Source organism: Amblyomma mixtum, chromosome 2, assembly GCF_055824585.1.
Source record: "Amblyomma mixtum isolate Tamu chromosome 2, ASM5582458v1, whole genome shotgun sequence".
NCBI lineage: Eukaryota > Metazoa > Arthropoda > Arachnida > Ixodida > Ixodidae > Amblyomma > Amblyomma mixtum.
Window position 1 is genome coordinate 207,826,494 of NC_143013.1, and position 26,570 is coordinate 207,853,063.

General features: G+C 47.7%; 1 protein-coding gene across 1 annotated transcript in view; it reads left to right on the forward strand.

Moving 5' to 3' along the window:
- Nucleotides 1-379: 379 nt before the first annotated feature.
- Nucleotides 380-26,570, forward strand: part of LOC149362388 (neprilysin-1-like) — a 57,698-nt gene continuing 31,507 nt past the window's right edge. The window contains exons 1-11 of the mRNA XM_089569711.1: nt 380-416; nt 951-983; nt 7,127-7,168; nt 10,249-10,370; nt 15,644-15,724; nt 17,449-17,610; nt 18,558-18,644; nt 19,078-19,280; nt 22,300-22,482; nt 25,255-25,341; nt 25,955-26,085. Of these exons, the coding sequence (XP_089425837.1) occupies nt 400-416; nt 951-983; nt 7,127-7,168; nt 10,249-10,370; nt 15,644-15,724; nt 17,449-17,610; nt 18,558-18,644; nt 19,078-19,280; nt 22,300-22,482; nt 25,255-25,341; nt 25,955-26,085 (1,148 nt within the window). The 5' untranslated portion in view covers nt 380-399. The remainder of the gene's footprint in view (nt 417-950; nt 984-7,126; nt 7,169-10,248; nt 10,371-15,643; nt 15,725-17,448; nt 17,611-18,557; nt 18,645-19,077; nt 19,281-22,299; nt 22,483-25,254; nt 25,342-25,954; nt 26,086-26,570) is intronic.

The window sequence follows — 26,570 nt, forward strand, 5'->3', positions numbered from 1 at the left end:
AAGCGACTCAGGCTACGGCGTCCCTCATAGCCTGAGTCGCTTTGGGTGTTAAACCCCTATGCACCAAACCAACTACACATCCAAGTTTGACGTCATAGCGCAGACGCATTTTGTCCACTCACTGTGCCGGCACGTTTTGTCAACATGGCCTTGAGATTGGGCAATCTAATGTTTTCGCGTTAATAAAAGTACCCCGTCTGCACCGCCAACGAGGTGCTAAGTTAGGAGTAACTTACAATGGCATAGTCACCTCTCAGAAGTGCCGAACGGGAGAACTGTAATCGTACGATCATACGTCTGGTGCTAGTTATGCGGGCGTAAACACGGTACACTCCTTCTCATGAATACTCACGGCTCGTTTTGCGTTTTCGCAGACTCAAATCTCTAACAGCAAATACCATGGTTCCGACTCAAGGGTAAGTATACAGTTCCAACTGTCTGTTTTCTGACGCTGCACAAAAGTGAGGTCATTAGTTTGGTCGTTCTAAGGATGAAATAGCAATTTTTTAAAGAAAAGGACGGGGCAGCTGCTTCTGCCACATGGCAGATTTTATTGCGACAGCAGTAGAAGCTTCGTCGGCAAAAATGCGGTGATTGTCTTCGGTCACTTTATTCTTAATTCCTTAGATGGTTGTGACGACACGCACCACGTGAACAGCGGAGGCCCGCTGATCACGTGGTGCGTAAGTTCGTAAGGAATTACGTAAGTTCGGCAATTTTGTTGGTGGATATTTTCGACACCAGAGGGCGATTGTCTTCCATGAAAAGTGTTTTGCGCCCTTTAACCAAAAATTGCCATAACATTGCCGATTTTGTAGGTTTTTGGGAAATTAAGTTGGTGGTTAAAGGATTATAAACGGGTCTGGTCGGTGCAGCCTTAATGGTTCGCTGTCGCGGCAATCACATCCTTGATTCAGCTTATAAGGAACATTGCGTGTTTTGCTTTCCAGTCCGGCGCCACCTGGGCCAGGCTTCAAAGAGGAGTACGTATATCTAAATTGCATTTCTAAACTTTTCAAAACCTTCCGTCACCCTGGTATAGCGGTTAGTGGCTGTGACCCTCCACATCGCTCGGAAGCCACAGGTTCGGGACGACATGCGTACTGAGGGAAGAGAGAAGGATATGGCGTTTGCGCCGTCAAGATTGCGTCTGCCTACTCCCCAGCTTAGGTCTAGACAGCCAGCATACGCGACACGCCTGGAAAAGAAGAGCGCTCAGCGCCGCTTCAAGTTTCGTGATGTATATTCGCCGTTGTCCCTGTTCCAATCATCGCTGCAGCGCGACTATCGTGTGAGCAGAGCTGCCGCTGCAATCGTCGAAGCAAGCGAAGGTTGAGAGTTTATGGGGGTTTAACGTCCCAAAGGGACTGAGGCCATGAGGGACGCCGCAGAGGAGGCTCCCGGGCAATTTCAACCGCCTGGGGTTCTTTACGCGCATTGACATCGCACAGTACACCACCCTCTAGCATTTCGCCTCCACTGAAATGTCACCGAAGCGGCCGGCATCGAACCTGCATCTTTCGGGTCAGCAGCCGAGCACCAAAACCACTTACCCACAGCACAGGCTTCATTTGGGAAAGTGTTGAATCCATTTCATGGATGTTACGGGACACACAGCCAGCGACAAAAGTTTTCCCGAGCTTATTTCTCTCTCTCAAGTTTTCCCGCTTTCATCTGAGCTTCCCAGCCGAAGACATGGTGCCGCTGTTAAGCACGAGCTGACTGTTACACAATGAAGCTCATCTACTGCCCGAAAGATGACATAGGACACCGGAGCGATGCGATGGACGCGCATAGTTTTAAGCATGAAATGCTTTTAGCTCCCGTTGTCGGCAGTGTGGTGACGTCACGCCGAGACCGAGAGCCATCATCCGGGCACTGAATTCCAGTCATCCGGGCACTGAAATCCACTCATCCGGGCACTGAATTCCAGTGATCCGGGCACTGAATTCCAGTCATCCGGGCTCTGAAACGAGAACATCCGGGCACCGTACGAGACTTAACGAGATTTAACGAGACTCTCTAAGCCCTCCTACGCGACCGGCATGCAAGCGCCGGTTGGTCTCCAAATGAGACAAAAAATAACTGCTGCCAGTGCCTTCTCAATGTTTATCAAGATATCAATGGAGCTGTGGGTTTGATAATGCACGGAATTATAATTTCCGATTTCTAATAACGCGTGCAAAAAGCACATAAATGCCACGTTACACTTCGTTGTCATACGTGATCCGGGGGAGAAGCGCTGCGTTCAAAGGGCAAGGCATCGCGCCGAACGGGTGGTGGCGTTCCTCCCTTCCTTTACGGTGCGGTTCGGGTGTCCACCGAGATGGCAGAGAATTACTGCGCCATTTCCTTTCCTCAAAAAACCTTGCGTTCAAATGACAAGGCATCGCGCTGAACGGGTGGTGGCGTTCCTAGCCTATCGAATATACCAAAATTGCATACGGGATACGGACCCCGCACACCGTCACCTCATATGGGCCCCTGCTCATCAGGGGTTGGCAGGAAACGAGGCAGCAGACGCAGCCGCCCGCGCGCTCTCTCACCGGGCTGTTTTCTCCTCCCCACCTGATCAGGAACCCGATTTTAATCCGGTTTATACGTTCAAAAATATCGCAACCTACTTTCAAGATAGCCATCGCCTTTACCCTAGCCCATGTAAAGGCCTCAAGAAGGCGGATGAGCGGCTTCTTCTCCGCCTCTTCACCAATACATTGCTGTGCCCGGCAGCACTAAAACATTTTGACCCCTCCTTTAGCGGCAGCTGCCCGCACTGTGGTGCGGTGTCTTCGGACACCTATCACATGGTGTGGGCCTGCCCCTCCAACCCGGCCATTCCCCCTATCCCCAACCCAACCCGGGAGGACTGGGAGGCGACCCTGCTCGGCTGCCACGACTTACAGGCCCAACAAGCCTTGGTCGGGCGCGCCCGGGCGGCGGCTACCGCCACTGGGGTCCCAAACTAGGGACCTCCACCTAGTGTTTGTGAGGATCGGTCCCTTACGGGCCGATCCAAACACCTCCTGTTCTGAATAAATGTTTTCACCACCACCACCTCCCTTCCTGTACGGTGCGGTTCGGGTGTCCACCGAGATGACATTAGGCCCGTAAACATTTCATGCTTACTCTACTCTCGGTTACGGGAGGCGCAGAGATTTTTGGTTATAGTTAAGGTGTACAGCTGGCGTGGGCAGCACTTGCTTTCAAGTTCCTGTCGCGTCCCCTTTTTGAACTCCATGGTGGGTGGCTTGCACCATGACCGAAAAACTAAATTTTTTTTGAAACACTGGTTTAGTTTATCATGTACGGGTGTTTATATAGCGTCCCAAAGGAACTCAGGCTATGAGGGATGCCGTAGTGAAGGTCTCCGGAAATTTCGACCACCTAGGGTTCTTTAACGTGCACTGACATCGCACAGTACACGGGCCTCTAGTATTTCGTCTCCATCAAAATCCGACCACCGAATCGAGCGAAGGATTGTGTGCTACTTTACGAGCCAACTGTCTTCGGGAGGGAGCTGTCCTAAATTGAGATATTCTTTTCCTGCCATGCCTTTCACGCCTGCGCCCACTCTCAACTACGTGACAGCTTACAATTTTTCCCGTTCAGACTCATCAAAACCTAGGTGGCAGCGGGACCGGCCGCAAAACCTGGTGCTCGGTACAATAATAGCATTGCCGCCCACCCTCAACGGTGGTATTGCCGCAGCGCAATCTTTGCCACAATATTTTCCTTAAAAACCAAAGCAGACGAAAATCGGGCCTGTGTACCTGTCCACCCTCGCAACGGTCCAGCCGCCGAGGGTGTCGAAGTCCACGCAACTTAGTGTTTGTCAGTAGCCTGCGAATGACCTGAAGTACGCCACCAACACAGAGCCAAAATCTAATTCCAATGTGGCCCTGCCAGTGCCGTGCCCGTCGATCCTGCAGTTGCACGGCGCACAGTGGTGCTGAACCAGCAGCGGTTGCCCAGCGGCTTTGGGGGTCGGCTGCTCTTAAAGTCGTAGGTTCGATCCCGGCCGCAAGAACATATTTCGATGGCGAAGTACAAAAACGGCCATGTGCTGCGTGATGTCAGCGCTCGTTCAAGAGCCCCAGGTGATCTGAATTGATCTCGAGCCCTTCACTACGTCGTCCCTCGCATAGCCCATGTGTCGTTTCTCAATGGTAAACCTGCAGCCAACAATTTACAGTTTTTACACCGGTGCCGATAAAAATTGACAACTTTCCGTACAGCAACCGCACTGTCGTGAGAAAGATGGCCACTAATAAAAAAATTGGCAGCGGCTTAGCTGTGGTTAAGCCTGGATATCCAAGCGAAAAGATTCAGTTACGCTTGGTTTGACGTCATGGCAGTCGCAGTTCGCGCACAATGCACTGGGAGTACCACGATAACGGTGGAGGCGTTCGGCCGTCCACACACTGCCTGTACGGAGGAGGAGGAGACGTGCGTGTACTGAATACGGTGCTGTCTTAGAAGGTTGCTTTGGAGACATGTACTGTGGTGTCCGTTCCTTTCGGGTGTACACCAAGATATGAGAGACAGGCATTTCCTTTCCTTATAACCAATTTTCATTTCATTTCATTTTCCTTAAGGCTCTTACGGTGCGGTTCGAGTATCCACCGAGATATGAGAGAGACAGGCGTCGTTTCCGTTCCTTAAAACCAATTTTCTTTTCATTGTCCTTCCCTTACGGCGCGGTTCGGGTGTCCACCGAGATATGAGAGTTTCCGGGCGCACTGTATGTCTTTAATTTATTTTTTTATATCTCATATTTTATTTCTTTCATTTCTTTTTTATTCTCGTTTCTGTGCTTCTTTTTATTATTTTTTATTACGGAGACGGCGTCCACCTGCGCTGCGCGTGACGTCGCTCGGTTTCGCGCATGCGCAGAAGTGGCAAATGTGGCCTCCGGCTCACGCGAAGCGCGGTGTAGACTAGCCTAGTGAAGGTTTTCGCTTCAAAACCCTTGAGCAGTACTGACACAATGTAGGCTGCAGTCATTGCCCAGTGGTTTAGGCAACGTTTGGTTACTGCATTTGGAAGGTCAGTGGTTGTACAAACCAGAATACACAACTAAACAATGGTGGCTCAATGGTTTTGGTGTCCGGCTGCTGACTCGAAAGACGCGGGTTCGATGCCGGCCGTGGTTGTCCCATTTCGATGGATACACGGGCCTCCAGCATTTCACCTCCATGGAAATGCTAGAGGCCCATGCCCTATGCGATCTCAGTGCGCGTTAAAGAACTCCAGGTGGTCGAAATTGTCCCAAGACCGTCACTACGGCGTCTCTCATATCTTGAGTGGCTTTGGGTCGTCAAACCTCATAAGACAACAAAGAACCACCGACAATACCAATACCCGTACACGTGCGCACAACCTTATATCGCTTAGATGACCCTCCTGTTAGTCTTAGTAAACAATAAATCTACGTCAATGCACGTTAAAGAACCCCAGGAGGTCGAAATTTCCGGAGCCCTTCATTATGGCGTCTCTCATAGCCTCAGTCGCTTTGGGACGTTAAACCCCACAAACCATAAACCATAAACCAATAAATCTACGGTCATTAAGAACCGTCTTCTAAATGGAGTGACTGCTCTAGAAAAACAAACACAGAAGTGCACGGGACGTGCGCAGTTACCCCATTTTCAATACGAACATCCAACAACTAGCCCAGTTTGCCGCTGTAATACCTCAAGATCCAACAATATTCAGCTGAAAATTTCCTGAACCTGATTCAGCTTAAAGCGTCTGTCTCTCTTCTCTTCCTCTTTCGTATGCGCTGCACCGATATTGATAATTTTGCTCTCCCACGCGGCGAATGGCTGACAGCTGGGCCGGCGTTAAAGCGGTGCGCCAAAGAGACGAAATCCGGAGCTCTCTATTAATTAGGACGGCGAACTAGGCTAGTTGATACAGATGCATACTCAAGTTAAACCAGACCAAGTATTTTTCGCCCTGATTTAACTTTAGCATGACGTTTGTACTTGCCGCTTCTAGTGTCCTGCGGTCTCAGTTGTCAGTGCTATCTGTTGCATAACAAGGTTTAAAAAAAATTGCGCCGCATTAAATGCTGTAAACTTAAACAGTAAACAGTGTAAACAGTCTGAATTGAGTTCACACTCTTCAAACTACACGCCCCGACAAAGCGGATAATTCCACTGCATATCGCAATTTGTCCGCCGCAATCATATCTTACTTTCATTCGCGATGCATTGGGGGACAAAATTTATCTGCCGATAAGTCATTTGGAAGGTTGCGTGCCTGCCGCTCCTCGAACAAGTTATATTCCAATTCTAGTCGTTCCGACTTGTGAGGCAAACTCCGGCAATCGTTTCCCCGCAAAACATCTAGCCAACTTCTGCGGCCAACTGCCAGCCGGCAGGGTCCGCTACCAAGAACATGTTGGCCACTGCCGTTTTTGCAGCCGCAACATATGCCTATCGACTCGTGGCCAATCCGTTGCGAGCTGTCAGCCGTGGCTGCTTGCAAAGCTCAGTTTTTTAAGGCGTAAGCCTTTCTTGGTTCATGGGTGGTGTCGACGGAAGCTGTAGACGCAAGTTTATGTACGGAAGTTTGTTACGGAAGTTTGTGGACGGAAGTTGCCCGCGAATAGATGTCAATCATAAGTTGTATGGTACATAAAATGTTAAAGTTGATTAAACAACAGTTGATAAGCAACATATATGTAACGAGAAACAATAAGCAAAAACTAAAAAAATCAAGACCACCAAAAAAAATTAAAAAATAATGAACACTAGAAAAAGAAAAACTAAGAAAAATGGAGGTAGACAGAGTTGATAGGAAAGGCTTTCGCACTCCCGCTCTCAAGCAGACTTCAGCGCAATTCTGTAATGTTTTGTTGTCCTTTGTCGCAAGGACTCACATAGATGCACTGCTCTATATTTGCATGCACAGAAATGTACCTATTGTTAGTCTACTGCACGCTCTGGTTTCGAAACATTTCTTTTCGTGGCATCTGTGTTTCGGAAGAATCTGCAGCCGTAATGGTGGTGCGGCCGGGAGCTCTCCTTATGAGTGTGTTGTGGCGTAGCGTAAATTGGGCACTCAGTACGGCAGAGGTGTGGACGGCCTCTTGTAATTTGTTGAACACCGGCTCTTGCAGCAAGGGAAGACCAGGAGCCGTTGCACCGGCAGGGGGACACCTGTAAGTTCCATCTTCATCACCGTATCTTCATAAATAATTATCGAAAATTAACTTATATTCTCGTTTGAGAGCATACAATTATATTCCGAAATTGAAGGCCTTCAACATTGAAGGCAAGCCCACTTTTTTAAGTTTTATGAATCAGCACTGCGGTTAGAAATACTGAAATATATTTAGAAACAAAAGATACGCTTTTGTAAACGTGTTGAGTTGGCTAACGTACTCTTGGAAAATTACGACGCTGTGCCTGGTTTGTTCGCGAAAGTCACATCAACTGCTTCTAAACCTGAAAGTACACAATACTGCGTGCGTATTTGGTGCATCAAAAATGGAAGCGGCACCATTTTGTTAATGTACACTGCAGGAAACCGATCCCAGCGAGCTTACACAAGCATATTTTTGATACTCGATATTTCGTCCCACAATATCGATTAAAAAAATTAGGAACATGGTCTCGCTTTCTATGTAGAAATCCTTCAGTTTTAAAAGTAATTTTGTCCTAAAACCAAATAATAAAAAGTTGTTTTTTTTTTTGTTTAGCATTCGTCTTCTAGTCGAGGTATATAAAGTACATAATGTCCGCCTTGCTCTAAAATCCAACTGTACAGAGTACACCGATGGATATTTCAGTGTTTTTCGAACACAGATCCGTAAACGTTAACAAAAGATCATCCGGTATACTTGAACACCGGCGAAATTGCGACCTCTAGAAAAAAGTTCCCGAACCATTATACACATGACGTCTCTACAGAGGTTTTAACAGCTTACAGTTTGCTTGAGCGCATCAGGACAACCTTACACTTCAATCAACCAAATGATCAGGCAGACTTTCGTAAAGGATACTCGACAATACACCATATTCACACCACCAATCAGGTGATAAAGATATGCGCAGAATATAACCAGCCCCTATATATAGCGTTCATTGATTACGAGAAAGCATTCTACTCAGTAGAAACCTCAGCACTAATGCAGGCATTGCAGAATCAGGGTGCAGAATAGTGCTATGTGAAAATATTGGAAGATATTCATAACGATTGCACAGCTACCATAGTTCTCCATGAAGTCAGCAATAAAACTGCAATAAGATAAGGTATGAGGCAGGGAGACACGATCTCGCCTATGCTGTTCATCACCGGTTTACAGGACGTATTCCGGGGCCTGAAATGGGAAAAGTTGGGGATAAGAGTTAATGGAAAATACCTAAGTAATGTGAGATTCGCTAATGACATTGCCTTGCTAAGTCAGTCAGGACATGAACTGCAAAGCATGATGAGTGGGTTAGACAGGCAGAGCAGAACGGTGAGGCTAAATATTAATATGCAGAAAACCAAAGTAATATTCAACAGTTTAGCAAGAGAGCAGCAGTTCGCAATTGGTGGCATGGTGCCAGATGTAGTAAGAGAATGTGTCTATGTAGGGCAGGTAGTGACAGCTGATACGGATTACGAGAGGGAAATATCTAGAAAAATCAGAATGGGGTAAAGCGCATATGGCAGGTTCTCTCAGGTCATGAATGGCAGTTTACCAATATCCCTCAAGAGCAAAGTATGCAACAGATGTATCTTATCGGTACTTACCTGTGGAACAGAAATCTGGAGGCTAACGAAAACGGTTCAGATTAAGTTAAGGAAACGCAGCGAGCCATGGAATGAAAAAAATGACGGGTGTAACGTTAAGAGATCGGAAGCGGGCGGAGTGGTTGAGGGAACAAACGCGGGTTATTGATAACCTAGACGAAATCAAGAGGAAGAAATGGGCTTGGGCAGGGCATGTAATGCGAAGGCAATGTAAACGCTGGTCCTTAAGGGTAACGGAGTGGATTCTAAGAGAAAGCGGAGCAGGGGGCGGCAAAAAGTTAGGCGGGCGGATGAGGTTAAGAAGTTTGCGGGGATACGGTGGCCACAACTGGCGAATGACAGGGTTAATTGGAGAGCTTTGCCCTGCAGTCGGCGTAGTCAGACTGATGGTTATGATGATGTGCCGGGTATGCTCACCAGTAAGCTGCCTCTGTAAAACGAGCCATTCAAAACGCCGCTCAGGCCATACAACGCAGTGTCAGTATGACTGCGCCGAGTTGGCTCGATTTCAAAAGTTTTATTTAACACAGTAATTGGAATATTGACGATAAAAAGTAGACACTGTGTACTGATTTGTGTAGTGCATGTCTTCGTCCACTCTGCTCTTTTATTTTCTCGCTCGTGTTGTAAGAAGAATAGGTAAGCATTTGTTGGATGAAAAAACTGACAAACGATAGTCGGAAGCTCAAAATTTGAGCGCAGCTCTTCATATGCCACCTTTCACCGTTGGCAGGTTCTCCGGTTGTCCATTCCTCCATTGTCGCCTTGGCAGGTGGCGTTTCGCTCTGCGACTGTCGGGACACCTGTCACGCGCAGTAAAACGCCACCTGTTAGGTGGCGTGTTACGTCGACTACGACGCCGAACGCAGGAACGGGAGCCTAAGAGCTGCGCTCTGAAATTTGCTTACTGTCCCTGGATCTTCGGGTTTGTTCTGAACCTTGAAGTTCTTATTTAACACAACTCAGAGTATCTCGAGGCTATGGACCCAAAGGTCACTCTGGAAGCCGAACGGAAAGATCATTTTTATTGATTGCTCAAAACATTGCGACACTAACAAATTCTTGATATTTTTTTAAGTTTGGGTAATTAGCTAGCGTAATAGGGCAGAAATGATTATGTTGCTTTCACTCCTCCAAGATGTAGGCAGTAAAGGATTAACAATAATGAGAGTAATCAGAACTCGGCGGAATCGACGTCCAGCGACGCACAAATTATGAATGCTGGGCACTGTAGTCGTGTCTGCAATCAGCTAGGCTATTCTGTAGTATACAGCCAACTCGAATAAAAGCTGAGCAGCGTCTACATCGGATTTCATGCTTTATCGAAATGTTACCTACGGATGTAGAAACACTGATTAGTTACCCCAGTGCCCCTATATTTCCAAGGGGACAGCAGTCTACGCTTCACTCTGTCTATGACCACACACGTATTCAGGTTCACTGTACCGAGTTCCCCGTTTGCCTTACCCCCTCCCCCCTGACTCTTGTGCACCACCACAGCGAGCCGGTGGCCCAACCGGACAGCTTTCTCAACACATGCGTCACCATCGTGGCAGTCCTGATCGTCATCACCCTTATCGTCATGGTCGTCATCCTGCTCAAGTGCTTCTCCGGCCGCGAGGGTGAGCGGTACATCGCGTCCTTTCTTATCAACGTTTTTATATAGGGGCACCTGGAAAACAGCCGCGGTGCTCCACAGAGCGCCAAGGATCCACGCGATCGCCGCCTAGGCGATGGCGTTACGATCGCTTTAAGATGGGCGCGTCGTCTGCTACTCCCTGCTTGTGGAGCGCAGCGGACGGTGGCTCGCTTGCTTAAAAAAATGTATTTAATAAATACAAATGCCGTATTCGCATTTTTGTCTTTAATATTATGGAAACAAGACGGTTTAGTAGCATTTTTAGCCATAACAGCTACTATAGTTCTCCATAAAGTCAGCAATAAAATTCCAATACGGAAAGGTGTCAGGCAGGGAGACACGATCTCGCCAATGCTCTTCACTGCCTGCTTACAGGAGGTATTCCGGGGACTTAAAGGGGAACAGTTGGGGATAAGAGTTAATGGAGAATACCTGAGTAATTTGCTATTCGCCGATGACATTGCCTTGCTAAGCCACTCAGGACAAGAACTGCAAAGCATGATCAATCAGTTAGACATTGAATAGGTTGGGGCAACCGAAAAGGAAATAAAAATAATAGGCCCCTGCCTGCACCGCTTACACACAACAGGCTTAACCCAATTGTAAAATAAAAGAGGCGGCCCGTAGGCAAGTTGTATTTTGACCACCCGAGGGTGGAAAAATAAAATATTAGGGAAAATGCTACATTAGCGACCCACAGCCGAGAGAGCGGGCCCGGGGAGGCTCCCCTGACCTCCCCTGGGAAGTAGCGGAAAGGGAAATGGGACGTGGGAAGGGAATGGGGAAAGCGAGGTTTTTTGCTCTGATCCTTCAATTATCTCGACTCCATTACTGGCCCGCCTGGCCAGGGCAGGGAGAGCATCGAGATTGCCCAATGGTGCGGCCCCACTCACGGGATGCCCGACCACCCACCATACGCAACGGGCTCCGACCGTCGGAGACAGGAAAACCTAACACGGGGTCAGTAGCTACCTGGGGCTCCTCTTGCTCACTAGAGGGCTTTTTCCACCTGCCGGCTACTAGCCGTCGAAGGTTTTTCGCGGTTTTTCGGACTCCGGAAGTATGTGTGATAGTCCCGGCCAGTGGAGGTCCAGAACGTCAACGGCCTCGCGGCCTCAGAACTGGTCAGACTCCGGGGGGTCCATCTGTGCTTCCTCCAACCATCCATGCACTTATTTCCTCTCCTAGCTTACTCTTCTCCTACTGAGGAGAGAGTGTTCAAGGCTGGGCGACCGGGCCACTAACCAAGAACGTGGCTTAGGATGAGATGACCCGGGCCTACTCCACCGGTACTCCACACGTCTTCGGTTTTCGCCAGACTCTTACGAGGCTGTACTAAGCCCTCATCCCCCGGCATCCCGCAGGCGGTTAAGCCTGCGGCCGGCCGTAAGGCCGCTTCCCCGAGGCGGCGGTCCTCAGAGCCTGGCCACTATGAACCCCCGCGCGGACCTGGTTTCTCCGCAACCAGAAACCGACGCGTCGGTAGCCAGACTTGCACGCCCCCGCGCGCAGAGGAAGGTAGCATGTATTTGAAAACCTTTTGGCGTTTTGACATGCCTTCCGGGCCGGATTTCGTGGGTCCAACCTGAGTATAAACCCAGGCCTGCCTCCGCTCAGGCATCGGACCTCACGTGCACGACTGGCCCTCACAGTCGTCTGGGAGTCGCTGCCACTCCCATTGGGGGTTTGCATCCCCAGAGGATGGGTCCCGGCCATCCCATCCCCACTGCTGGCATTGCACCGAAACAAAGCCTAGTAGCCGAAACTACACCGGCCCGTATTCGGTGGCGGGGGGGGGGGGGGGGGGGGGGGCACGAGCAGGCTGCACAGTCAGATTAGACAGGCAGAGCAGAACAGGTGGGGCTAAGAATTAGCATGCAGAAAACCAAAGTAATGTTCAACAGCCTAGCAAGGGAACAGCAGTTCGCAATTGGTAGCGAGGTGCTGGAAGTAGTAATAGAATATGTCTACTTAGGGCAGGTAGTGACCGCAGATCCGGATCATGAGAGGGAAATAACTAGAAGAATAAGAATGGGGTGGAGCGCATATGGCAGGTTCTCTCAGATCATGAATGGTAGCTTACCAATATCCCTGAAGAGAAAAGTATACAACAGCTGTATCCTACCGGTACTCACCTATGGGGCAGAAACGTGGAGGCTAACAGAGGGTTCAGCTTAAGTTAAGAACAACGCAGCGAGCTATGGAAAGGGAAATGATAGGTGTAACGTTAAGAGATCGGAAGAGGGCGGAGTGGGTGAGGGAACAAACGCGGGTTAATGACATGTTAGTTGAAATCAAGAGGAAGAAATGGGCTTGGGCAGGGCATGTGACGCGAAGGCAAGATAACCGCTGGTCCTTAAAGGTAACGGAGTGGATCCCAAGAGAAAGCAAACGTAGCAGGGGACGGCAGAAAGTTAGCTGGGCGGATGAGATTAAGAAGTTTGCGGGGATACAGTGGCGGTAACTGACAAAGGACAGGGTTAATTGGAGAGTCATGGGAGAGGCCTTTGCCCTGCAGTGGGTGTAGTCAGGCTGGTGATGATGATGATGATGATGATGATGATGATGATGAACAGTCTAGACACAATGGTTGCGACTCTGCCGTTTTATGAAAAGAAGGGTGGTGCATTTCATGCGTGCGCACCCTATCAGTCTTGTCTCGAATACTCGGAGATGATCTTCACAAAAAAGTAACTCTTGGCTGCAGGGGCTGATTTCTGAAGCAGTGACGTTGATGAAACTTAGTTTCACGAGCAGTCCTCCCCATTCGGATGTGCCAACACCGTATCGTCGAACCCCAATTGATATTGGGTTCGGAAGCTCATTATGTACAGCGCAGCAACGACTATTTTCCTTCTTTTTTCACCCCTTCCCCCAGGCGAAATTCTTGAGGCCCGTGTCCTGTGCGTTGTCAGTGCACGTTAAAGAATCCCAGGTGGTCGAAATTTCCGGAGACCTTCACTATACGGCGTCCCTCATAGCCTGAGTCGTTTTGGGACGTTAAACCCCCATAAACCTAAACCTAAGCCTTTGTATAAATCACGCGGATATTATCAACACAGACGGCCTACCGGTATACATTACTAAAGAGAACGAAGCAAGTCTTTCACATTACCCCTGAACCATACGCTCGCTTTTTACTGTAATAGTGAGGTCTGTCACACAAATTTTAACGCGAGAGCATTAAGCCTCCCGTTCCGCGGAAAATGCGGCGCCGTCGTCGGCGTTGGAAGCGAGAAATCCCCGGACAAGCAACCTAGGCGGGACACCTAGGTCACGTAATCTTGTGACGTCATCACAACCGGCCCGCCGGATTGTGAGAAAACTGAGCACCGTGGGAAGTGACAGTCAAATTAATGATTGATCGCTTGGGAAAAGCCACACGGGACGCACAAGCCCGACCTGTGCCAGCACCTACCATCGCAGGGCAGTAGCGCATCGCTTAACAGCGGCAGCACTGTGCCACGAGGGGTCTGAGACCAATTCCGCACACATGTGCATTGACCCATTTAGGCTATCGCGTCACACCTTTAAGGCGGAGCTTGAGTGTCTCCTCCAGTATCTGTTTTCAAGCTGGATGAATATGCCACTGTCAGCGGGGGTGCTTGACCTCCTTCACATTGTAGCCACTGTATTTCTGGAGGAAAGCATTTTTGAGCGGGAAACTGCTGTTGAGCGCAATTTTTTCATATAATTTAAGATATCACTATAACGATCAACATATCCACAGACCACCCGACGGCAATCTTGCTACTTTTTTTTCTGTAAAGTTTTTGCTATTGCCTCTTTCCAACTTTCTTCTTTCATTCCCACCTCCCTCCTTTCCCTTATGGCGCGGTTCAGATGTCCGCCGAGATATGATAGACAGATAGTGCGCCATTTTCTTTCCTCAGAAACCAAGTTACAATTTACAAAAGCGTTCCCCATTGGTTTTCTATGGCAGTCTCAACTGTTCGATTAGGCCGATGGAAACAGGAAACACTTTTCAAGCAGGATATTGCTACATATAAGAAGAATGGACCGTTACCTGCAATATTTCCATTATAGCATCTTACAGTTTTGCAATTTTCAAATTTTTTGTCCGAGAATCTTGGACATCTGCGTACCACTTGCGCCTTGTAATGCTGGCCTTGGTTAATTTCCGCACTATAGGATCCTAACTATAGGATCCTGACATTAACAACATCTCCTCTTGGTGCAAAGCATGGCAAAGGACGCTAAACGTTAACAAGTGTAAATTCCTGCGCGTATCAAGGTCATCTAGCAACTCACCTACGTATCACCTTAACAATGTAGCTCTCGAATCAGTAGCGTCATACAAGTACCTAGGCATTCATATCGCTTCTAACCTTAGCTGGAACAGTCATGTCGAATTCATTGTCAACAAAGCTAACCGCATGCTAGGCTACTTAAAACGGAACTTTCGCTCGGCCCCTTCTAGTACCAAGCTTCTCTTTTACAAAACGTTAGTTCGTTCGCAACTTGAATACGCATCTTCAGTTTGGGACCCGGGCACTACTGATCTCATTAACCATCTAGAAATGATTCAAAATAATGCAGCTCGTTCCATCTTCTCTAATTATCATCGCACCGCTAGTGTATCCTCAATGAAATCTAATCTCAATCTGCTACCCCTCACATTTCGTCGAATGCATGCACGGTTATCCCTCTTTCATAAGATATTTTACCATGATGACTTACACGATAAATTGCTCATTCCGCCTTCATATGTATCATCACGCGTTGACCACGCTTACAAGGTTGGCATAAATTCATGAAACACTAAATGTTTCTCCGATTAATTCATACCCCGCACATCTGAAGACTGGAACCGCCTTCCCTCTTCCGTTGCAACAATCGATAAATTTTGGTTATTTCAGTCTGCCGTGTGCAATATAGACCATGCGAGTTTTTCTTAACATTGTATAAAACCTACCTCTCTTCTTGTGTGTTCATATATTATTTAATTTCACCACTGTGTACACTCAAACGTTATCGCGAATTTCATTGTGTTATATTAATTAAGTGTTATGGGACTTTGTTTAGATCATTTCTTAACCAAACTTAACTGCCACTTACAGTATTACTTGTATGTTCTTGTTGTTGTGCACATTTTTTGTTTGTTTATTGATTAAAACCCACTCCCCTCTGTAATGTTTTTACCCTGAGGGTAATAATAAATAAAATAAATAAAAAACGAGTTGCGAGTTCTCTACGTGTATTAACTCTGTTCCACTGACGCCCTCCTGCTCGCAGAGTGCCCGCGTGCTGAGGGACCCTACAACCCGTACAGCAACGTGTCGCTCACGTGCGAGTCCGAAGACTGTAGGGACTACGGTAAGGGCATCCGCGACACCCTAACTCCACTTTACCTCACGTAAAGAAGATAACAAATCTCTGCTAACGTTGAACATCATTTTTTTTTTTGATGCTACAAGGAGGAGGAAACCAGTTTGAAAACAGCAAAAAGAGTGCTTGTCACGCATACTTACAAAGCAATCCTCGAATGAAGGCTCAAACATTGTTGTCTTTCATGCCATTACGTATTCTCTGAACTGTGACTAAAGTTTGATACGGCAAGCTGTATCTGCTCGGCAAGCGTGGGGCTGCATATGCAGGCTGAAATACGAGGTCGCACACATTATGACTTGAAGCGTGCGAGCCATTGCCGAGGCTCACTTGATGGGGCGGTACCGCGGCTGTGGCTACCAGTGTTGCAGAAGCCAAAACCCAAAAAGGATAGTGCGCTCTTTAAGTGTTCCCAAAAACGAGATGCTGGTTGTTACAGGCAATTACACTGCACTTAAACGCAATGGCCAAGCAGCTGGTGCGCTGGAGGTCTCATTCGATGCGTGTGAACATTTGCGCACCGGTGTCTTGAATAGTTCCTGGCCTCAGCCGCACGCTGTAAGCAATAGCAGACCTGTATTCAGACAATGTCTTATGTGATGCCGAATGACGCCGTAATTCAGAGCGTGCTTCCAACGAATCCAACGCTCCTATTTTTTTCCTCGCTCGCTTCTCTCATGCGGTAAATAATTGAGCAGCATTTTCTTAGAGACTAGTTGGTTCATGTTTTCAAGGCGGAATTCTTTTTAGCGCTACACGTAAAGCGGACAAGACGGGCGCTGATACAACTGTTTATTCAGAAAGTACGCGCGCACGTATAAACACCCACGACTGCATTCGTCCTATCAAATTCGCCAAGAAATAGTTGTTTCATTTCAAGCAGATTGAAGTGTCACTGATACACGTAACCTTTTTTTTTCTGGTAAAAAAACGGCTGGGGTTCAACATGGCTTGAACCTAGTTATAGGAGCGGAAGCTCTGTTAAGCGTGGTGTCTCCACTGTCTCAAATCAAATTCCAAGGTCAAGGGTCAGAGTCAAGGCCTGGTATCCAGTGGTCATATAGTCATGATCACGAGGTGCCACTACCATAGCTTGGGCCATACCATCACGCAGTTAAGTTCGGTTTGACCCTGTGAGGCATTGAAGGTCACTGCCTCATCCACATCGAAATCGGAAGTTGCACTCCGAGGAGTAAAGCTCTGGCTCTAAAGCGCTTCATCATCATCATTTATTGAACCCTTAAAAATCCCGTCTGGGACATTACATAAAGCGGGGGGGGGGGGGGGGGGGGGGGGAGACAGTGGTGTGAAACGGTCATACAAAGGCATGAAAACATAAAGCATAACAAAAACAACAAGAATAACAAGTTTGACGTGAAATTAGCGTCAGGTAATTCAAATAGTACAGAATATATAAGGCAAAGCAGTAGTATATAAAATTAAACATTAAAATGTACGGAAATTAAATAAGTGGGAAAACGCTTCCAGTAGTTCGCATGCCACAGTGTCACAACTTCTACGTATAATCTATATGCTGGCAAAGTTTGCCTTTTATCCTTGATGTGTTACGTTAAAAACAATTCTGCCTTGAAAAGTAAAATAATTCAAAATTCAACGTTTTTGTTAACCACGTCCTCTCAGTATTGCGCAGTCTTGCGATGTTGAGGCTTCAAAAGTCTGAAGTGGTGCGTTGACCAAGTCTCGGCGCGCAGGCTCCATGATGCGCTCCAGCCTGATCTCGTTCATGGAGCCATGCGAGGACTTCTACGAGTTCACCTGCGGCGGCTGGATGAAGGCGGCGCGGGTGCCCCACGAGGAGGTGGTGCACAGCACCCTCTCCGAGGTGCACCGACGCGTCGAGAACGAGATCAGTGGTGAGCGCGTGCGCCTGCATTTCTAGCTCGGTTATATTCTGGACAAGCGCACTTCCTCCATGCGTCCACGTCATTTCTCAGGATAGAGCACCAAGTAGTCGCTTAGCGTGTTCGTGACAGTCAGCACATTTTCGTGCAGGAAAGCAGAAGTTTGGGCTACTCGGTGAATATTCATGATGAAAAAAGAGAGCAAACTAGACGCGTTCAGCAATAGCTGAACGCGTCTTCCCGTAACTTTCAGAACAATGTTAAAATGTACCTTCTGTCCTGTCTCCCCGATGTCCAGTTTCAAGTTTTTTTCTGTTTTTTTTTACTCGCTTGGTGTATGTACAGGTTAGCTATTTTTGGTTTTGTTGTTCTAAAGACGTAGGAGGTATGCGATGCGGATTTCATTGTTTTTGGTTTGCGTGCTATTTCTCCCCTTGCCTGTATGTTAATTCTGTGTATCTCATTGTTTGCTATTTCAATTTTTTTGTTTTGTCCTATAGACATTTTAGCTATGCGCTGTTGTTTGCTTCATTTTCCATTGCATCTGTGTTAATTATGTGTTACTCATTGATCGTTACATATAATTCATGTAGTACGTGTGCGATGTTATTACTTTTCTTGTTTTGCTTTGTGTACTTTGCTCTGTAATTTGCCACCCCCTGAGCAATGTAACGGGTGACGGGGCCACTTCAGGCAAAAAATGAATTGCCTTTTGTCCCGTGACCTCTGACAAATCGATGTCAAAAATAAACTTCGCTTCACTTCACTAGCACCTAATCAGTTGCTTGAGCCTGACGGTGTCGAAATAAAAAAGCAGGTATTTAAAATTTACGACATCTCCGCGATATAACGTCAGCGCAAAGTTGAAGGGTGAGCTACTTCGTGCGTATTACAGTTGTCACAGCGAATTCCATGGTGATAGGTGGTCGTGCTGTAAGGAGCTTTATTGTCTGTTGCAGACATTCTGAACAACACGGTGATATCGTACCGGGACCAGACTGCGACCCAGAAGGCATCGGCCCTCTACCAGGGCTGCATCAACATCGGTGAGGTCTTCCCCACCCTGCACGCCACTCTACTCGAGCTCGTTCTCAGTCAGTTCTAGTTTCGGCCTAATATCCCTCGGAGGCGCATTCGGCGTTCCACTGTTTTATCTCTTGCTCAATACTTCGAGTGGCATAGACATAGAAAAAAAATAATCAGTCGTAAAAAAAATCACATGCATATGAATCAACAAACATCTTTCAGTGAAACATTATTACAGGAGCAGCTTATTAAACTATACAAGTAATTTTTTGAACGAAACATCGAGCACCTCATACATCTACTCAAATTCCTTAACCACCGGGCTCCGCATTTCTGCCCTTGTTTTATACTCCAGCTAAGTGCTCCAGCCAATTTCTCAGCAGTATTCCGTACGGCAAATTAAAACATTCAGCGAGCTCCCAATTCGAATGTCATCTCGTTCACCCGGCGCAGACCTCCGCAACAGCAAGGGAACCAAGCCCGTGGAAGACCTGCTCCAGTTTTTCGAGCTCGCGCAGTGGCCCATGCTCAACCGTACGGCGCAGTTCCGCACCTTCCTCATCCTGGGCAACATCATCCGGGAGCTAGGCCTGGACGCCATCATCTCCGTCCGTGTTGGAGTGGACTACCACAACAGCGACAGATACCTGATCTATGTGGGTACACTGACACCTCTTGCTTTGCGTGCATTTGTCCGTATAACATGTACGCGGGTGAACAGGTGCAGGTGCAGCTCAGTGCAAGTGCACAAAGCGACGGCACTGTGCACTCTCAAACAATAGGACGGTCAACTCGGTTAAGTGGTAGCGGCCCATGGAAGTGGTAGCACCAAAGTAACGACGAACGAAAAGCAAAGACGGGAGAAGTGACGACGGCCAAATGTCTTTTATTGCGAAAGCAATACTACTCCCAAGAACGGCGTTTCCCAAGAACGGCCTTTCGCCACGTTTGACCTTTAGAATAACCCCTGACGTCCTACCATGGCTAGTGACGTCACAGCGTGACGTCATACCAGGAGTGAGAGACGGGCTACCAACTCGGCTCGTCGAGTAACGGCGGCCGCTTGGCACGGCGCGCTGCGCTCTTCCCACTAGAAGCGCTGCATATGCAGTATAAAATACCTGCTTTCGCAACCTACCAGGCTTAACCAAATCTAAGCCCCCGCCAATTTTTTTTTACTGAAAACAACACTTACATTTTACCCTTCGTAAGTTGCGCTCATGACCGCTGCTCAAGTAACAAGCCCCTAAATGCTTTGATCAATTCAATCCTTGTGGTTACCGTGCATGTTATGGCATTGTTATGTGAAAGATAAGGCGTCAATGCACACTTGGAAGTGATGGCGTGCTGTGACCGCCTTTCGATGGAGTAGAAACTTCTCCCATATTTCACTCCTTTTTCCGGAATCGCCGCAGCCACAGCCAGTGTGGGAGTAGTTCTACTCGTTTTGGTACGTAACTTGTGGAGAAAAAAAAAACCATCCGCCGAGCGGAACTTTCAGTTGGGAGAAGAGTGCTAGCGTTCAGCCGCCGCTGAAGCCATCGTTACCGCATTTAAATAAGTATACGCGGTTCGCTCTGAAACGCTGCTGCTGTTCTGCATATTTTTTTCCGAGCTTCAGGGAAAAACACAGCCAGTAATTCGAATATCGCTGCCCTGTTACAGTTCCCACAGCTCAGTAAACGTTGAAACAAGCCAAGCCATAGCTGCACACCGCAGGATTCTTAATGCAAAAGCAATTTTATGACGTAAGGTATGTTAGCGGTCGGCTCTTCGTTTACGAAGGGAACTGATTGATTTGATTTGATATGATTTCATTTATTGGGGTTTAACGTCCCAAAGCGACTCAGGCTATGAGGGATGCCGTAGTGAAGGGCTCCGGAAATTTCGACCACCTGGGGTTCCTTAACGTGCACTGGCATCGCACAGTACACGGGCCTCTAGAATTTCGCCTCCATCGAAATTCAGCCGCCGCGGCCGGGACCGAACCAGCGTCTTTCGGGCCAGGAGCCGAGTGCCGTAACCAGAAGATAACTGGCGTGCTCTTAGATATTTTATTCAAATAAAAAGCGGGTGTAGCTTAAATTTCACGTTGATCATTCAAACCATACTATAACTGCAACATGACTTACTCACGGTGTCGTTTCGCAGCGAATTGGAGAGATTCGAGGCAATTTAGGGGTAATGTTTTCCTTCATCTGTATCATCGGACGTTTCTGCGAAGTGTTTTTTCTCAGGGGAACGCTATTGTGGAACGAAGGTATGAATATTAATGCCACACCCGAAAGAGCATATACTTTTTTTTCTCTTGACGTTAGAGCTGTATTCTTTTCTCAGAAACTTGTACAGTTACGAGGCAGGCCGCGCTCACATACGTAATCCGGCTCATGCCATCGATGAATCCGACTTATTGCAAAACAGTGCTCAACCATGACTGCTTTTTCCAGCAGCTAAAACGAGATCACCTTTTTCATTCAGTGTATTCGGCGGTGGTAGTGTTTTCCAGGAGATTCAGATCACAAAGGCAAAAATAATGTGCCTATTTTACAACTTCTTTTGCCAGCAGATGGAGCGAGAAGGGAGTTCTTCTCTCCTACTCTGTGGTAAAGGAAGCATTCCACTCCTTGGGCAATTAGGGCAGAGTAAGCAGCTGCCAAAGAGAGCAGAGTAGCAAGTTCACTCTTTTTGATAGTGCGGCAGTTCTTAGGGTGTAAGCAGGAGTTATTATAGTGGTCAGCGATTTCCCTGTTATGTTGTTTGCAGAAGAAAACGCCTACGTAGGCGGCGTCAACTTCTGTCAAATTCGCGCCCGTGCACGTTAAGTGTCTTGAAGCTTACCTCCGCAGTGAGTTAGATTACGAAAAATCTTGTTATGGTGCGTTAGCAGGCAGCGTAATGAGGCTATCTAATACGAAAGCCTACAAGACGAGCAGCCGCTGAAACACGCAACTGTGTCCGGTGCCAGTGGCTTGATTCCAGGCTGTGCGCATTGATGGAGCGCTTGCTGTTTGGTTTCGACACCATCCAGGCAAAATAATATGTTGCCCTTTGTCAACCGTCATGTTCATGCCGTGGGATTTGTTGCCTAAAACACTGGCAAGCGAATCAAGAAGTAGAACCGTTAAGGACTAGAACTGTAGCTGCAGTATAGAAACCTGTTGCGGAGCCAAATGAAACTGAGCGGTACTTGACATCGCAGAATTACCAACTGAAAGCACTAAACCTGTGAAACGTTCGGTAAAAGGTCGTCTGGTGCCGCATAGATATAGAATACCAATGACTGCCGTGTTCAACAAAGTTTGGGTGCAGTAAATCACATACCATTGCAAATATTGGTGCGCATTAATCGTGCAAAAATGATATTCATAGCGCTCTCGAACACTCTTGGAATAATCGGAATCCCAGAATCTCACAGATTACTTCTTCCAAAGGGCCCCTTCACGGTTGAGAAGCCTGAGATTTTACTGCGTCGTGTTGTCAATAACTACCACTTCCAATCCGTCCACATAATAGCTGTCTTTTTGTCAAAACAGACGCATGCCTCGGTATTTCCAACATTGCATGCTATTTAAGCGCCTCTTTTCAACATGACTGCACGCGCGACCCACACCCTTGTGCATCTAGGCCTAGCTGCTAACAAGCTTCATTTTCTTTCCTCCTTGCGCCTCGATGCAGATCGGACAGCCGTCGTTCGGCGTGGAGCCGATGGTGCTGAGGGGCCGTTTCCGGTCTCCGTTCTTCCGCATCCTGCACCGATATAAGATCTACATCTACCGATGCGCACTGCTCATGGGCGCCAACGTGCAGGCGGCCGATGTCGTCAACGAGATCGTCGCCTTCGAGGCCAAGCTGGCCGCTGTGAGGAGGCATTTATTGCAGCCGATGACCTTTCACTTCTCCGAGCTATAGTTGCTGTTCGTGCGTGAACAACGCCTTTCGTTGTTCCCATGCCAGTCTTCATGCATACTGAGGTTTTTTAATGCGACAGTATTCGAGCTGTCACACCAAGAACTCAAAAGATGTTCGCTGTCAAGAAATTCGCCGATGGGTCGAGAGAGATTGCGTGACGCTGTGACGTCCTCACAACCTGGTGTCCAGGTTGCAACCTGGACACCAAGTTTTTAGCAACCTGCCCACCGTGGCAGCTGTCAATTAAATTAAAAGTTGATCTAGAGTGGCCACCTCACATCCTGACGTCATCACAACCCGCCTGACGAGTTGCCTGGAACCTAGACATAAAATCAATATCAAAAATCGGACAAAATGCGATATTACGATGTATGCAAATGTTGGCACCATCACAGCAAAGGAGATACCTGGTAAAGCAGAAAGCGAAATCAATATGGCGGCTGATGAACAAAGAACCCGACGCAAACGCACGCAGAAGTTCTCTGTCCCTGTCCCTGTGGTGCCACACCAGTATGAAGTTTCAACAGAAGCTGTAACAAATCTTAAATCTATTCCTATCGCACTCCACTCTTAGGGTGGCTTAAGCGTCTCCGTAGTTTTTCTACTGCACTAACAGTCATGATCAACAACACTGCGCGAGAATGAAACCCACAATGCTGCGTGCTCAGTGTCTGTGAAACGGAGGTGATGGGGGACGGATAAATTATTTTGCGCCCGCCTGTGGTTCCCTTTGCCAGGTGACTGCTATTCGTTGTCCGTCTGCAGCAGCAGAAGGTGGGACTGCGAACCGCATGAAAGTTTGCATCGAACTCCTACTTAACAATGAGGACCGTATGCTCCCGCGAGCCCTATTCCGGCTGCAGAGGCAGAAACTGGGTCCTGGTTGGGCATGTAAGGATCCGGCTCGCAATGCGGCGAATATGAAAATGTTCTTAAATACACGCTGTGCAGTCTCCCTCCTGGCGCAAGGGGAGTGCCTCCTAGCTGCCGAGCGTCGCTTTCTATTCCGGGGACTTCGGTGAACCGCGTAGGTGCTGACAGATGGCTTTTTAGCCTGACACCTCGTGGAAATGGTCTCAGATCAGCCGCGTGGTCTAAGCGCCGGTCATGGTACTTCAAGGAAGGGTAGATGCTGAAAGCTTAAAATGTCCCGATATTGTTTAGTACTGCCTAATAAGCCCGGGCCATCTCATCAATGCCCACTTCTCACATGAGCCCCTATAGCTCAGACCAGAACACTTCCACCTAGCAGATGCATAGAGATCGGGGGGGACTTGACATGGGTAATCCACCGCCGGTCCGTCCTGAGTAAGGACACCGCCAAAGAGACTTCCGGTGGCAGGAACTTCGGAAAGGAATATCTGGATGGTACGAGTATCAGCAGTAACCGCCGAAAACTGCTTGTGGAGTCAGGGGTACCGACTGGTCTCTGTCTGGTACAGGCCAACGAACCGGGGACTCGGGAGAGGCCGCCTGCACCATATACGGATTCCCGGACACGTCCGTGGTGAATGAGCGTCCTCAAATTTGCAACCTTCTCTGTTAATCTATTAACAGCATCCCATTTCCCCTTTTCTACAACGTATTATATTCTGTTCTCGCGGTTTCACCTTGTACAGTCAGTATTCTATAAAAATGGGCTTCTAGAGTTAGAAGCGTGCTTTCTTCTGCGTAGCCCTGTCAGTAGGGTGTGGATCAGCATACAGCTGGAACGTGGGAGCAGGCAGGCAGATTAACTTCACCTTCTTTGCCGTTAAGACGTGGTCATACGTCCAAAAAGCCAACATAAAATTACCTTCAGTGCCCCGCTGTGTCATACAAATATGGTTTGCGCCACGTCATTCAGTCATTGATGAACAGAAGCTAGCCTAGACATCCAAACCACTCTACGAAAATCGATTTTTAAGCTCTCTGGCATCCTCCACCAGAAGGACAATGAGTGTAAATGGTATCAACCCCACAGCACTGGCTGTTTCTTTCCAGCTTCCGAACTCCACGCGAACCACTTCAATATGTGCCTGTAACATGTTCTCAGAGTGAGAGGCGATGGCGATTGTAGATAAGGTGCTGTTTTGTCTACGGGCAGTAACTTGGCCTCAGCAATAGAACGCTCTAGCACTGTCATACGGAATATGTGGAAAAGGATAACCACATCTCCAAACGGAAGTAAACGGAAATTGTTACTGCCCGTGACGAATTCGCATGCATCCGCTTGCGAACCATAAAAATGGCGGGCCTGGCTATAATATTAAAATAGTTGCTTGTTCAGTTTTCAGATTTATAATGTTCTGGCATCCAGGTTGAGGAGCATTTGGTAAACACGAATAACTCCAACCATGTGTGCACTTTCCGTAATCGGTGATAATTGCTGTGGGCGTTTTTCGAATGCCACAATCAGCAATGTTGAATGACGCTTCTTGCCAGTGTTGATAACGCGACATCAACTCGATTCCACGCCCTATATATTGGGCGTAATTTTTCTGGTTAGATCCCAACGAATTTCTCTGGCAATTCTGTTGAGGGCGTTCGACGGTTTTCTCCCTGGGCCAGATTCAAGATAAGACGTGATCAAAGACACTTTCAGTTATTCTTCTGCACAAATGCTATTATTACCTGTATTTGTGTGGTGTGTAAACAAAACAGTCATGTTTTCTATATGTAGCCTTAACATTGGCAGTCCAATGTTCACATTCAGGAAAAGAACCGCCATTTTTATTACAGATAATAGAGCCACCGGACGCCATCCAAAACCCGAAACGTGTCTACAACCTGATGAGCCTGAGGACGCTCGAGGGAGCCATACCAGAGGTACTGCAGCAGGGCTAAGTGCTCGGAGTCCACGATCTAGGAAGATCAACAACCTTTCGCTGATTTTACCAGTGACGGGCATTCTAGTTGAACCATAGTTGTAATGTTTAACGTAAAGCGCCAAAATTTTGTCCAATATGCCAGGATGATTGGCTGTTTCATGCGTGCAAGAATCACATGAAATTCACACACATCACTCCGCATGTTGGTGTCATAATCACATTCGTAGGTAAGAGCGAAGATACATGTGCAGCAAGACATGTAAAACACATTGAAAGCGCGCTTGGACATATTCCCCTATGCGGAAAAGCCAAACGTTCAAAACAGACGGTCCAGTGGGTGCTTGACCATGAAGAGTGTTTCTTGAGTGTGTGGTCAATTGGCATCCCTCATTAACTGTTCACCAGGCGTTCAGCTTTTAATGTAGATCTGCATATGAATGACGGCACTACAAAAGTTTGTAAGCGGTTCATTGCAATCATTGTCGAATTAAACACCGCAGCTGCAGGTAACTCCGCCAAAGTTCATACCGCTGTCATTTGCGCCTGAATACCAAAATATGCGCGGCTGCCTAGAGAAAATTCATCATTGTTCTCTGGACGTTCCGCCGCAGATCCCGTGGTCTTACTTTATCAATGTCATCGTGCGTGACGTGGGCGTCTCCATGGACCTCACCGATCACGTGGTGGTGCTCAACCCGCTCTACCTCAAGAGGCTCTCGCGGCTTCTTAAGGAGGTCCCCAGGTGAGACGTCTCCCGTCGCAAGCAGCACGTCCGAGGCAGTGTTAGCGGCTGCCTTGGAAGGAAGCATTCAAGTTCAGAGGTTCACTGTTTTTTTTAATGTGTAGGACAACCATTAGAATGTTATCGACTTTAAGTGAGGTTGAAATCACGGCCCTTAGGCTCGGGCTCGTGTGACTTCAGACTTGGTTTCACTACAAAGCTGAGTAGGAGGAGGTTGGGCTTTTCACTGCATAGGTTTCATGTGTCCTGCTTGTCGCCTTAATCTCAGTCTCTGGATCAAACTTCCCGGATGTAGGTCCATCTCATTTTAAATACGGTACGCACTGTAGTGCAGTGTGGCTGAATATGGCAGATGGGCCATCTGTCAAGAGTGTTCTTACTCGCCACGTGCTGCTCCGTTTGGTCTTTAGGTGGCGGCATGTTCGATTTATTTATTACTTGAAATTCAGTGCCCCTGGCCCTGAAAAAGGGTTACAGGGCGTTAT